The sequence below is a fragment of the Anguilla anguilla genome, chromosome 2 (assembly GCF_013347855.1).
Source record: "Anguilla anguilla isolate fAngAng1 chromosome 2, fAngAng1.pri, whole genome shotgun sequence".
Taxonomy (NCBI): Eukaryota; Metazoa; Chordata; class Actinopteri; order Anguilliformes; family Anguillidae; genus Anguilla; species Anguilla anguilla.
The window spans coordinates 7,353,561-7,367,690 of record NC_049202.1 but is presented as its reverse complement, the minus strand read 5'-3'; the positions used below and the strand labels follow the sequence as shown (position 1 = coordinate 7,367,690).

The 14,130-nt window shown below is 52.3% G+C and overlaps 1 protein-coding gene across 7 annotated transcripts in view; it reads left to right on the top strand.

Annotated features, from left to right (window-relative positions):
• The window catches only part of LOC118220324 (lysosomal-trafficking regulator-like), a 91,112-nt gene that overhangs the window by 37,699 nt on the left and 39,283 nt on the right, over nt 1–14,130 (top strand). For 5 of the 7 annotated variants that reach the window (XM_035404164.1, XM_035404161.1, XM_035404162.1 and 2 more), the window contains 8 exons: nt 999–1,887; nt 3,378–3,539; nt 4,646–4,802; nt 9,880–10,097; nt 10,497–10,563; nt 10,848–10,957; nt 12,853–13,294; nt 13,604–13,757. In XM_035404164.1, the coding sequence (XP_035260055.1) occupies nt 999–1,887; nt 3,378–3,539; nt 4,646–4,802; nt 9,880–10,097; nt 10,497–10,563; nt 10,848–10,957; nt 12,853–13,294; nt 13,604–13,757 (2,199 nt within the window). The remainder of the gene's footprint in view (nt 1–998; nt 1,888–3,377; nt 3,540–4,645; nt 4,803–9,879; nt 10,098–10,496; nt 10,564–10,847; nt 10,958–12,852; nt 13,295–13,603; nt 13,758–14,130) is intronic. The other 2 variants (XM_035404167.1, XM_035404163.1) reach the window with 1 other exon arrangement.

Here is a 14,130-nt window from a genome sequence, read left to right as displayed (position 1 = left end):
TTCAGTCAGGGAGCCAAGCGCTGAACTGGCTAACTTCGCGGAGAATTGTGCGCAAAAGCACTCACCCGGTGGCAGAAAGGTCTGGCTCGTTGCCATCTGCGTACTACTCTGAGCTCAAGGGCTCCAGTCAGGTGATTCTCACTGTATGCTGCAGGTGACATTCCTTTGGCTTGTAGTCTACTACTGTGTGTTTAACGAAGGCAGATTTGGCCAATATATACATTGGTGTGGTCTAGGTGTGGATCACGGTGGTGTAGGTGTACAATAAGTGGTATGCACGTTGCCGAGGTCTGTGCATAGATCACAGTGGTGTGTGTGTGTGTGTGTAGATTACAGTGGTCTGTGTGTAGAATGCAGTGGTATGTACATATGTTGCAGAGGTATGTGCATAGATTGCAGTGGTGTGTGTGTGTGTGTGTATGTGTATGTAGATGACATTGGTCTGTGTTTAGAATGCATTGTTCTGTGTGTTGAATTTGTTCCTAGGGAGGAAGTGTAGCATAATGGTTGGGGAACTGGGCTTGGTAATGGAGTGCTTGCAGGACTGATTCCCAAGTGGGGCACTACTGCTGTACTCCTGAGCAAAGCAGTAAATATCCAGCTGTATAAATTTATTGTATTAATAAAATGAAAGCAAGCCATGCCAGTCTCTCTGGAAAAGACCGTCCATTGAATTGCTAAATGTAAAGGTAAAGGATTGCGGTGGGTGTGATTATTAATTTCAGTGGGCATGTTTATTAATTGTTGTGTGTGTGTGTTGTTAATTGCAGCGGGCGTGTTTATTGATTTTTGTGTGTGTGTGTGTGTGTTGTTAATTGCAGTGGGCGTCTTTATTGATTGCTGTGAGCGTGTTTACTAATTGTAGTGGGTGTGATTACTTGCAATGGGAGTGTTTATTAATTGCGGTGGGAGTGTTTATTAATTTCTGCAGGTGTGTTTATTGATTGCTGTGCTGTTTCGGGTTGTGTGATTGGTGCGGTTTCTCTGTGTTCCCGCAGGCTGATCCGGGACCTGTTCCTCAGCTGTAACGGGCTGAACCAGGTGACCGAGCTGATGCACCTGGACCAGGTGCGCTCGTCCGCGCTGAAGGTGTTCGAGACGCTCATCCTCAGCCTGGGGGCGGAGCAAGGGCCGGAGGGGGAGGAGCCCGAGGCGGAGCTGGACTCGGGGGCCCGGGGGACCGGAGAGGGCCCGCAGAGCCTCAGCAAGTTCTACGAGGGCCTGAAGGAGGCCTGCCCGAGGCAGAGGGGCTGCAAATCCGGGGCGGGGCACGGCAGGGGCGGGGCCGGGGCCCACCTGAACGCCATCAACCTCTTCCTGTGCGTGGCCTTCCTGTGCGTGAGCAAGGAGGCGGACTCGGACCGCGACTCGGCCAACGACTCGGAGGACACCTCGGGCTACGACAGCACGGCCAGCGAGCCGCTGGGGGCGCGGCTGCCCCGCCTCTCGCCCGACAGCGTGGCCCTGCCCTCGCGGGAGCAGGTGCGCCGGGCCGCCGACGTCTGGGCCGTCTGCCGGGGCATCTACCTCTCCAGCGCCGTCTTCCAGAGGCAGTTCCACAAGCTGGGCGGCCTGGAGGCCTGCTCCCGACTGCTGGCCATGGTCATCCAGAAGCTGGCCTCAAAGACCAAGGAGGGAAAGGGGAAGAAGAAGAGGGAGGCGAAGGGGAGACCGGCGGGGCCGGCGCACCACGACCCCCCCGGCCTCGATCCGGCGCCGGGCCAGGGCGAGGCGGACCCTCCGGAGCCCAGGGGCAAAGACCCAGCCAGGAGGCTGGAGGAGGAGTGGCCTCTGCAGAGCATCCGGCTCCTGGAGGCCCTGCTGTCAATCTGCCTGCACAGCTCCGCCTCCAGCCTGCAGAGCGTCGACCCTCAGCTCTCCTTCCAGGTACCGCCCATCAGCTGCCAGCTAATTTAAAACCCTTTAAAGAGTAGATTCTTTGGAATGTTTCTTCAAAATTCTAAGTCAGTGTTCTAGAACTCCATTGCTTTCTGATACCAGTTGTGATTGTACATCAGCATTAGAATGTTCAGTCAGGAACATTCTAATAACTTATTTGAGATCTTGTACTTTAAAGGGTTAAGTACCCCTGACTGTCCTAACTATTTCGCTGGGCCGGCCAGCAGAGGATGGGCTCCCCCCTTCCCCCTATAGCCAGGTTCCTCTGGAGATTTATTCCCATTGGGTAGTTTTTTCTCGCCAACTTTTGAGTGTTTTTCTTCCCATTGTGGAGTTTTTTAAATTTATTTTTTAACCTCAGTTGCTCGTTTTTTTTTTTTTGGTGGTTCAGTCCAGTTTTTTTCTGGTCCAATTTTCTTTTGTATTACCACTGTAAAGCGTCTTTGTGACAGTGCCTTTGTGAAAAGCACTATACGAATAAACTTGAATTGAGTTGAATGACCCTTCACTTTGTAACTTTGGGGTTGTTTTTTTGTTTGTTTTGTCCCCTGCCCTTCAAGTTAACCACGAAACACACATTTTCAGAAGCTGAATGCTTCTATTTGGCTTTTCTTTTTGGCTGAACCACTCTCTTCCCCTCAGCTTTGTTAGAGAGTGATAGCTCTTGATATGTGTGTGCTCATCACAATCCCAAGTTCCTCCGCCACTGTTTGTGATGTTTTCGATTTGAAAAATGTGTTATTTCCTTATCAATCAGAAAGAATCACATTGCTGATCGCACACGGGTTGCTGTTTATTTGGTTCCTTTAAACCGCAGAACAAAACAAATGTGACTTTTAAGGGGGTTGAGGTTATCCAATGTTTACCAGCTTTTCAAAAATGGCTTCCTTTTTATTCTTCCTTGTTTTTTGTTTTCGCTGCAAGCTTGTGATAGTGCTGCTAATGCACCAAGCTGCGTTATTTATGCTATTTCAACTGGTCAAAAGCTTAAAACCACTCAAAAGCTGAAGATCTCTCCTCAAAACACATCTTTAGTTTTCAGAATATGCGCTTCATCCCCGGGGTAGTTGAAGCGTCCTGTTCATTTTTTTTTGCGACGGGCCGTTGCGTGGCTGGTTTGTGTGATGGCATGTGGTGACCCTTTGACTCAGCCGTGATATATGAAAGCGCAATGACTGGCTATAGCTGCTTTTGTGAATGAGTGTTGAGTCCAAATGGTTGGGCGATATGGTTATGGTGTGTGAGGCAGTGTGGGGTATGTGTAATATGTAGTGTGTAAGTGTAAGTTTTGTAAATACGCGGTGTGTGTAGGAGTGGCAGGTCCCTGTAATGTGTGCTGTGTGTACAGAGTGTGAGATTTTCATGACAGTGTGATGCACAGTGTGTGAGAGTGTCAGGTCTTTGTCACATATTTCCCGCCTTATGGGGACCTGAACACACTTCTTTTTTTTTTTGTCGTCCCCTCTCTCCCCGTGCAGCTGCAGTCTGTGGAGGAGACCGTGGGGGAGGTGAGGGACCAGTTGTCCCGCTCGGGGGTGGTGACCTCTGACCTGGCCGTCCCGCTCTTCGACTCCCTGCTCCGCGTGGCTCTGGCCGAAACCCGCGCCGGGCCGGACGCCCCGGAGGAGAGGATCGACCGGGTACGAACACCGGGAGAGTGTGTGTGTGTGTGTGTGTGTGTGGGCGTGTGTGTGTGCGTGTGTGTGTGTGCGTGTGTGTGCGTGTGTGTGCGTGTGTGTGCGTGTGTGTGCGTGTGTGTGCGTGTGTGTGCGTGTGTGTGCGTGTGTGTGTGTGTGCGTGCGTGCGTGTGCGCGCGTGTGTGTGTGTGCGTTTGTGGCTGCATGTATGTGCCAATACTCCTGTTACTGCAGCTGTTCTGACTGTTATAACTGATCTTTTTCTCCAGTGTTCTGTGTGTTAGGCTCTCACTGCCCCCCAGCCTAAAGCAGGGGCTGATTTTGCTCTTGAAATCTGGCCCCTTTCCCATCCCCTATAGCCTCAGGAAATGCAGCGCTTGCGTGGGCTCCTTAATCAGTATTTATCCTGATCTGGGAAACGATACGCGACGCTCCGCTCCTCCTTCATCCTCCTCCTCACCTGTTTATCCCTGGTCTTAGCATACCTGTGCGATTAGGCCCTGTTTTGCACCTCCGGATTAGCGGTTTGTGTAACAGGCTGAGCCCTCTCATGTGAGCAGGTCTCGTTTAAGCTTCACCCCGCTCCCCTGGCTTCACTTGAGGGGCGAGTTCCACAAAAGCAGGCGAGCGTCACAGAGCGTGTTTAACGGAGACGAGTGCGGGCGGCGAAGCGTTTTTACAGTGCGCGGCTCGTAACCGTGGTTTTACCACCGACGAGGGGTGTAATCGTGAAAGTGGGGACTCTCTGGAAGCGCGATTTTTAGGACTGTGATCCAGCCCCCCTTGGCGGCGGGAAGCGAAGTCCGCTGTGGCGACGCCTCCTGTGGGGGAGGGTTTGGGGGGGGGGGGGATGAGGCAGTAGGGCTGCAGTCTTGCTGCCGCTGCTCGGTTCTTGTGAAGGGTGTTATTGTTCCCAGGCGTCCGTCGTAAGGAAGCCCCCGCCCTCTCCCCCTCCCCCAGCCCCGCCCCCTCGTACAGATCCGCTGAACGGCGGGAGAAGGCAGCGGAGTGAAAAAGCCCGGAGAGAAGCTCCCGACGGCGAAGAGATCGCCAGGCTGGTCTCCCTCTTCCGCTTGTGCGCTCCTGTGACCTTCGACCTTTCTCCGCAGCAGAAGCTCCATTCAGACGAGGGGGCGGTGCCTGCGCCCGAGAGCCTATCGCAGGACGCGGACGATCCGGAGGAGCGCGTGATCTGGCTGCCGGGGGAGGAGGGGTACGAGGCCGACAGCGAGAGCAACCTGGAGTGCACCGCCAACCGGGAAGAAGGTACGGCACGGCACGGCACAATACAGCACAGCACTGTACAGCATGGCACAGTATGGCTCCACACAGCACAGCACAGAACAGCACAATACAGCACAGCACAGCACAGAACAGCACTATACAGCACAGAACAGCACAACACAGAGCAGCGCAGTACTGCAGGGAACAGCGTGGCATGGTACATCTGACAGATTTAGCTCTTTCCTGATCAGTGGTAGCTCATGTGCGGTTGTTGGTTGTAGTGTACAATTCACGCTCTCTTTCTGACGATCTCCGTCTGTCTCACACACACACACACACACATGCACACACACACACACTCGCTGTCAGGTTCAGCTCCTCTGTCACAGTGGGTCCTCAGTCTCCTGTTAGCCCTAATCAGCTGGAATCAGTGTCATCCGCTTGCTCTCAGACCAGAGCAATGTCATGATTCATGCAGATTTTTTTTTCTCTCCTCCTCAGTCCTTATCTCTCTGATGCGCTTTTTTTTTTTATCTTACCGCCAACCCCCCCCCCCCCCCCCCCCGCTGCCCTCCCCTCAGATGCCTGAGTCACGATTTCCCTCCCATCGTTTCACAGAGTGTCAGCATCGATTGCGCCTCTGGGTTGTACTGGCTGCCCGTTTCCCAGGCAACCGGGCTGGCCGTGTCACAAAAAAAATAAATAAAAACGGGTTGGCGCACTTGCTGGCCGTTGCATTTTTATTGCCCCCCCCCTTGATGGAGGGAGATTGATTCGGGTGATGGGGTTCCTGAGTGGTGCAGTGCATGCTGGGATAATGGGTGAAGAGAACAAAGGGGAGAAAAAAGCGCTAGTTGTTAACGGAATAAAGCTTTGCAGAAGGAAACAGTGTCCATTAGGGCTCTAGACTGTAGAGTTGCTCTGTTGGGGTCCCATCTTGTTGATCTTGTGGTCCTGGTTCAAATGTGTCAGTTGTTGTCATACAGATACTTAAAAAAAATGTTGTACCTTCTTGAAACTGTTGATGGAAAAACGCGCCTGTTTCAGAAAGAAGAGAGAGTGGATATTGGCTATGAGCAGGTTTGACGCGGCAGTATTTTGTTAAATTGCTGTCCGTGCCCATATACGGTAAACGGTTGGCTTTGCCAAACCGGGGTAGGGTGGGCTGAGAGTGGACAGGGCTCCACAGGTTACTGGTGCTTCACGCCCCTGACATACTGACCCGTCTGCAGGCGCTAGCTCTCCTGTGGTTGGCTGTGTTTATTGTGGTGTGCCATTCTCTGTCTCTCACATTCTCTCTCTCTTTCCTTCTCTCTTGGTCTCTTGCTCTCTGTCCTTCTCTCCCTCTCTCATTCCCTCCCACTATCTGTGTCTCTTGCCCTCTCTCTCTCTCTCTCTCTTTATCTCTTACCCTCTCTCACACACACACCCTGGTGATGGTGGTATCCTGAAGAGACTGCCCTCTCAGCCTGGCTGTGATTCAGCTGCTCAGCTCAGCAGATTGGGTCCTTAAGCACCCCCCGCCCCCCCACCCGACCCGCCCCCCTAATGAAGAATCCCACCTCGGGGAGGGAGGGAGGGCGGGCGAGCAGCAGAACGCGCGTTTCTCTACTTTTAGTCTGATTGCATTATCGGCTTTCCTCTCTCACGCGTCGTTCAAACCTGACAGGAAATAAAGCCCGTGGTTCTGACGACACGCGAATCAAACGTGGGGTGACCACATGTTCCGCATTTTCGCCCTTTCTCCTCTGTCCCCGCAGTGACAGATGGTGTCCTGCTTTTTGGATGAGATCACAACCTCACACACATTATTAAAGCCCCCCCACCCCCCCACCCCAAACCCCACCTGGATTGTGTCCCACAATGGTATGCATCCCGTTCCTTGTTCTGCAAAATGAAAATGATCTTGCTCGTCCTGCGTTTTGACTGTGGGACTCTAGTCCTCTTTGAGGTCAAGGGACCGGTTTCAGTGCAGAGAGTCTGATTTGCTTTTGTGGTTTTATTTTCACCCAATGGTGTCACCGTGTGACCTTTCACTGGAATGCGCGATTGCTGATTGGCTGCTTGGTTATGCCTTTGTTTATAACACAGCTGAACTGTTCTTTTGAGCCTTTGAAGCATGTACACTGCAGATTAACGCCCTGAAACCTTTTTTTTTTACTGAAACATTCTGCTGGTATTGCATCCATGTGATCTATGCCACTTAAAAAAAAAAAAAAAAGAATAAAAAAAAGAGTAATGATGTAGTTTGAAAACACAATTTGCAATAATCCACAGTGAGCTCCAACTGCCAGTGTGAAGGATTTTGCAGCATGTGCAAAAAAAATATTTACCATTCATTTAAAAAAAACGTATAAATGAGAATTGTAGCGGTGCATTGTGGGCTGTGTGCGAAGTCTCACAGATTGTCATTTATCTCTGTGTGAGGGGAAACCACTGAAAGGTTTTTAGATGAGCTCAGCAAATACACCAGCTAGACTAAAGCGAGAGTCACCTTTCCACAGTAATTTCACTTCACACGTCTTACGAGTCTTTCACTGTGAGCTCACATTGGTCTCCCTGCACGTTTTTTAATTAAATTTTACTGTCGGATAAAAAAACAAGATTAATGGATTTGTTCTTTCGAAATGCATACTGTAGTTTTCTGCCCATGATTTTAGTCTCATAGTGTCCCTGGTTTGTGTGAGTAACCTTGAGATCGTGTAGGTGTGATGGCTGTTATTATGGGGTATTTGGCTCAGTTTTCAGACTTCTGTTTTGTTAGTGTAGTTAGCGGTGGGCTGCAGACCTTGGGCTGCGGGTTCGAAGTCCTGTTTTTGCTTGTCGGTTCACACAAGAGTCGCAGTGTGTCAGCCTATGGACCAATAGAAAGCATGCCACCCTTTGGAAAGGCCGATTGAAGTTATTTCCGCAATGCCGGCGTACGGACATCCGCGCACCGCGGTGTCAGGCTTGCACCCGGAAGCTTCTACTGCGAGGGAGAGCGTGCGTGCGTGACACCGTCTCTTCTGTTAAACTAACCGTCGCTTTAAATTAGCGTCCCTATCGAGCGATCTGCCTGACAGCGTCTCTGCCGAGCGATCTGCCTGACAGCGTCTGTACCGCGGTTTTTGTCTGAGGACGGCAGCGGTAGTTTTGCTGAGTCTGTGGCGGTTTAAATAAAAACACAGCGTATGGGCTCCCTCCCGCCGTTTGTCCGTGACAGAGAGAGAGCGTTCGCGTTCCGTTCGCGGCGTTTGAGCCCGAGCGCCGCGCGAAGAGGCTCGCTAAGCGAACTCATCCGCTCGGCGATTCGCCTCTCCGTCAGAGAACAGCGTGACGGGGCCTGCAGTGTGTTCACCAGAGCGGCGAAAACAGCGAGCGCGTCGAGGTGGAGCGCGAGAGGCGCGTTCAGCACCGTCTGGCCCACGGATCCATCAGATCCTTAACGCTGACTTAGCATGCAGAGCACAGACCGATAGCCTGGTAATAGACTGAACAGGAGAAATATAATAATAGTAATAACAATAATTGTAATTATTATGAATTATTATTTATACACTTTGTGCACACAATACCAATGCATTTGATTGCCATATTACTTTGCAACAATAACAGAATGATAATTACAATAGGTTTATAATAATAATACTAATAATAATAATAATAATATTGTAATTATATAATTCTGTTATTGTTGCAAAGTAACACGGCAATCGAATCTATTGGCATTGTGTGCCTGCAGTGTCATGTTGCTGTTACATTCACCCGAGTAAGCTAATCGCCTCCATCTGAGGCGGGGGGTTGTCTGCGGAGACAAAGCATCCCTTACGGCCCGGGTGAATAATGCAGTACGCGCGACGGCGCGGAGCGTTCGCCGTGAAACCACACCGCCGTCCCTCCTGCAGCGGGAAATCCGCCGGGATGGCGGGGTACGTGGAGTTACAACGGAGCTCGCCGACGTGTCCTGACCCCCGTCTTCAGTCACGTAACCGCTCGCGAGAAATAGTTTTTGAGTCCCGCGACCAGTAAGTTTGCGCTTATGTTTTTACGGCACTATAATTTGGTGGTTGCAGGTTTGATTGTTGGGTGGAAGTGGACAGTCTCATAGGCCTGCGGCACAGCACGCCACCGCCGGGGCGCATATCGCGTGGTTCGAACAGGACCGCTGGACTCTCTCGTTACGAGGTCGAGCGGCTGGATTTGGCGCGGGGTTCTGGACGGGTGTAGCTCTGGGCGGTGGGTCCCTTACGCTAGGCGTGTGTGCAATACGCTGGAACGAGGACCCGCCATATTTATAGCTCTAATCTAGAGCCCCTCGGTCGCCAGGCACTGACCAATCAGGAGGGATCTTCACAGTGACTCACTGAAGGGGAGGGTGAGGGGGGGGGTCCTCTCACAACAACCACCGCTTTAGAGAGAGAGAGAAGGGGGGAGAGAGTGAGAGCAAGGGGAGAGAAAGAAACTGAAAGGGAGAGGAAGAGAGAGAAAGAGGGAGAGTCAGAGAGAGAGAGAGAGGGTGAGAGAGAAGGAGCGATAGAGAGTGAAAGAGGGATTGCGAAGGGAAGCATCGGTGCTCAGCTGTCAGCAGTGGGGATTCCTGTCCACCCCACTGTCAGCGACGCCGCGGTTGCTGGGGAAACGGGGGTGTCCCTGCAGAAGCGGGATGTGAAAGTCGGGGTGCAGACTGCGTATGCCAACAGTGTATATCAGCAGCACGCCGCGGCGGCTCCAGGCTGGGTCGAGCGATCGCTTCTCTCTCTCTCTCCGATCGATCCCGCTTCCGTGTTACTTCTCTCATTTTAAACCGAGAGCGTGCACTTCTCGTAGAAACGCTCCGGGGCTGGCGATTCCCAGCATGCTTTGTGGCCGAGCGGAACGACTGGCCCATCAGCAGTTTTTTTCAGTGAAGTCGTCGTGGCGATGGGTTTTCTCGAGGATTAGAGCACAGAGACGAACACTGTCTCTCAGCAGTGACAATTTCACCATTTTTGCGGGGTGTTTTTTTGTGTCGTGTTTTTGTCTCTTGCCGTGAGCCGTCTTGAGCTCTCACCTGTGGAAGTCTCCCAAAACTGCTTTACCTCTTCAGTCTGCCCTGTTATACCTCGCTGACCCTCGGCCTCTCTCTGCTCTGCGGAAGGTGCCGGAGCGGAGGCGGGGCCAGCGGCGGAGCGAGCGCTGGGGACGGGGCCGGAAGGTTCCGGAAGCCGGGAGCTCCTCTACCCGGAAATCTGCGCCATGGAGCTGCAGCTACTGTCTGCCGGCGGGGCGGAGCCCGAGGTGCTGACCCACGTCTTCAAGAGTCTTCTGGAGACGGTCCGGGCCAACCCCCACAACGCCGCGCTGCTCTACGGACAGGTGAGCTACCTGCAGTATGCGCTGCTCTATGTACAGGTGAGCTACCTGCAGTACATGCTGCTCTATGTACAGGTGACCTACTTGCAGTAGATGCTGCTCTATGGTCAGGTGAGCTACCTGCAGTATGCGCTGCTCTATGTACAGGTGATATACCTGCAGTATGCACTGCTCTATGGACAGGTGACCTACCTGCAGTATGCACTGCTCTATGGACAGGTGGCCTACCTGCAGTATGCGCTGCTCCATGTACAGGTGACCTACCTGCAGTACGCGCTGCTCCATGTACAGGTGATCCACCTTCCTGTGAGCGTGTGCAGGTGGGACACTCCTCCCTTCCCCGCCCCTTTCTTTTCACTCCCCATCTCCCTCTGAATACGACTCATGTCTGTGCTCCTGCAGGGTGCTGTGAAGACCATTTTGGGGGGCTTTCAGTCCATCCTGAGCCAGACAGACTCCCCCTCTGAAGGTCAGTTCATTTTCAGTCATGTTGGGGGGGGTGGGGGGCGGGGGTCAGGGGGTGCACCAATTTGTTCTCCTTACAATCAGCAAACACTTAAGGCTTAAGAAACCAGTCGTGATGTGGAATACCTGTCTAATCGGCTGCTGTGATTGGTTAATTAAGTACTGAGTAACTGTGAAGGTGTCGTCGCAAGAGTTCCCACCACGACTGTGGGTCTTGTGCGTCAGTGTGTCGGTGTGGCTGTGCGTCGGTTTGTGGGACTAGACTTGTCCGTGTGTCCTTCGTCGCAGAATGCCAGGCCGTGCTGGTGGAGCTGCTGGTTGCCATGGTGAGCGTACGCATCACTGCGGAGGAGCTGGCCCTGCTCGTCCGGCTGTTCCTGGAGAAGGCCCCGCCCACGGTGAGAAGCTCCGCCCACATCCGGGGTTACTGCAGCGTGTAAACCTGGGCAAGGCCTGTCCAGTAATTAGATTAATATGCTTTATGCCTTAAATTAGGCGCTTCAGTGGGCCTCCACCCAGTGGGCCTCCACCCTCATTGGAATCTGTTGTGTGTTGGGAAATTAAGAAGCTCTTCCTTTTCCAGATATTGCAGCGCTTGCTCTGTGTCCCTCTGTCTTTCTCTTCCTCTGAGAGAAATCGATGAACTGGCGGGAACTCTTCATTTTTCCTTCCAATCCTTTAAAAATCCTGCATTTATTCCTGAGATTTCCTCAGAGTGCTGGGGAATATGCTGATTTGAGATCAGAGTGCTGGGGAATATGCTGATTTGAGATCAGAGTGCTGGGGAATATGCTGATTTGAGCGGGAGCCCTGCTCATTGGCTGTCGTAGGATCGCGGGCGATGCGACGGCTCTCTGCTCGTTCGTTTTCTGCCCGCGGCCGTCCCCTCGAAACCGCCGCTCGACCCCACAGCTCCCCGGGCCGCGGCATATTTTCCCGCCGCGTTCTCCGCGCGGCGGTGTTAATTAAGGCCCCGGGAGGACGCTTGGCGGCCGTCGCCGTGGCGCGCGTAGCGTGGCCAGCGCCCAGCGGCTGACTAAGCAGCTCTTCCCTTTCCTCAGACACAAACGCAGACCCGCTACGGAACGCTGGGGGCTAACACTGCTGCGGTGTCCGCAGGGCTGTTACTGCGTTAAGCATCAGGCAGAATGTGATCAGCCGCCATTCTTAATGAAGCCCTGACATCAAGTTACCGTTCCGTATGTAAGGAATTAGCCCCAAGGGATTATGGGACAAGTCCTGAATGACAGTATGGTTAGTGGTTAGGGAACTGGACTTGTCACTGAGAAGGTTGCAGGTTCAATTCTCGTGATGGGGCACTGCCGTTGTGCCCTAGGAAGACGTATCTATGTGTTCAGATGGATTGTACGTGATGGATAAGGTTTTTAGCAATTGATTAATTTAGCAGTAGCACTACAAACTCTTATTTCATAGAACGGGTAATCCGTCACAGACGAAGCGTAAATATTCATAGCTGGAATGTTTATATGTTTAGGGCTGTCTCTGGTTTTTACAAATAGTCATTTAGCTTTCAGACAGGGCAAATATCTTTTCGTTCCCGATTATTCTGTGATATCACCTCTGCAGAAAATAATCACCCAAGGTATTGTGGGAGATGTAGATTTGAGCTTGTTAAATGTAGTCCACAGCTTCAAACAGCTTCTCCTTTTTATCGCTCGCACTGTCGATCGGTGTCGAAGTTTTCACAGGAGTGGCCGTCAGGTTCTCCGTGCCAGCAGACTGATTCTTTATGCATTAATGTGTCAGTTGTTTTCTTGCAAGAAATGGCTCGTTTTCACTCCTGACGAAAGTGCTACTTCACAAAGCGCACTGAACGTGTGAAAACGAGAACCTGACATCCTCGCCAAACATCAAATCTATAGCTGCGCTTTGTTTTCACTCCGTGGTTTCTGAATGCAATTAGTGCCGTTTTTTGAGAACCGCAGACAGCCGTTTATTTTAATGGTTAAGGGCTCGTAACTCAGAAGCTCCAGGTTTGATTTTGAAGTGGGGCACTGCCATTGTACCCTTGGGCAGGATAACAGCTTCAGCAAGTATCCCGCTGTGTAAATGGATAGTGCATAAAAACAGTTATGCTTTAAGTCTCTGTATAAGCAAATGAATAATGCAAGGTAATGTAGTGAATCCTTGATCATTGAGTTGAAATGGCCCTTTGATCTCTGTACACCTGACCTGTCATTCTTGGAGTGTGAGTACTGATCTTAGAGTGTTGGTAATGTAGCCCCACCCTGTTGTTCTAACCCCGCCCCCTCCGTCTTTTCCCCGCCCACAGGAGATCCTCTTGAATGGGCTGCTGCGCATCGTGGAGGCCAACATGGACATGGAGCCGCTGCACTTCCTGTCTTTCCCCCTGTGTCCTCCAGGGGGCGCCCCCAGCCCCGGTGGCGGCGGCGGCTCCTCCTCGCTCTCCCCGGGTCCCAGACCGAGCGGGGCGGGGGGCGGCAGGGCCGCGGGGCAGGGTCGGAGAGGGGGGAAGCTGTCCCCGGGCGAGGGGGCAGAGACCCCCCTACACCTGCTGACCTCGCCCTGGCACGTGGCCCCCATCCACCTGCCCCTGGTGGGGCAGAACTGCTGGCCCCACATGGCCGACGGGTTCAGCACCTCGCTCTGGATGCGGCCCCGGGGCTGGGCAGATGACGAGGGGCTCGCAGAGAAGGGCAGGAGGCTCAGGAGGAGGGCCGGAGTGCTCCGGGACAGCAGTGTGGACAGTTTAGGTACTGCACCCTCCTTTACTCAACACTCTTAGGGTAGGATGTTTATACTGAGCTTTAGGACAACCAGTCTCTCTCCCTTTCTCTCTCTCTCTCTCTCTCACTGTTTCTCATTCAGTTTTCCTTCTCTTTCTCTATCTATCTCCCTTTCTCTATACTCAAACACACACACAAGTTACGATCAGATCTTTGCGATTTGGTTAAAATCTTTGTGATTGGGCAGCCTTGGGTTAAAGGATATGTTCTGTCTAAGATCAGAAGTATTGGGGTTAAAAGATTTGGGTGCTCAGCTTGTCCCATTTTGCATTGCAGAGGGAGGGAAGCATCTGGGATTGGACAGCCTGCCCCCGGCTGGTTCGGGGGACCCCCTGGTGGAGGAGGGGTATCTCCACGTGGTCTCCATGGGCTCCAAGGCCCTGATGCTCCAGGTGTGGGCTGACCTGAGCACCGGCACCTTCACCTTCAGGTACCAGCCCAAAATCATGACCAGCCCATAACCATAACCAGACCAAACGCATACCAGCCCAAACCCCTTTCCAGCCCAAAACCATAACCAGCCCATACCCATACCAGCCCAAACCCATACCGGCCCAAAACCATACCTTAGAGCTCATTAGACCAGCCCAAAACCATACTTTTATAGGACATTAGACCCGCCCAAAACCATTTAGAACACACCATACCAGCGACAGAATGCTGTACAAGCCAATAGTATTTGGGGGATTTGCGTCTATTTTAGTTCAGGAAATGACCCGGAATTAAATTTTTAAATTCGATCGGTTCTCTGGCCTAAGAGTGTCGTTAGCCTGGTCAGTATCGCTGCTGCTGATGTTGCCCAT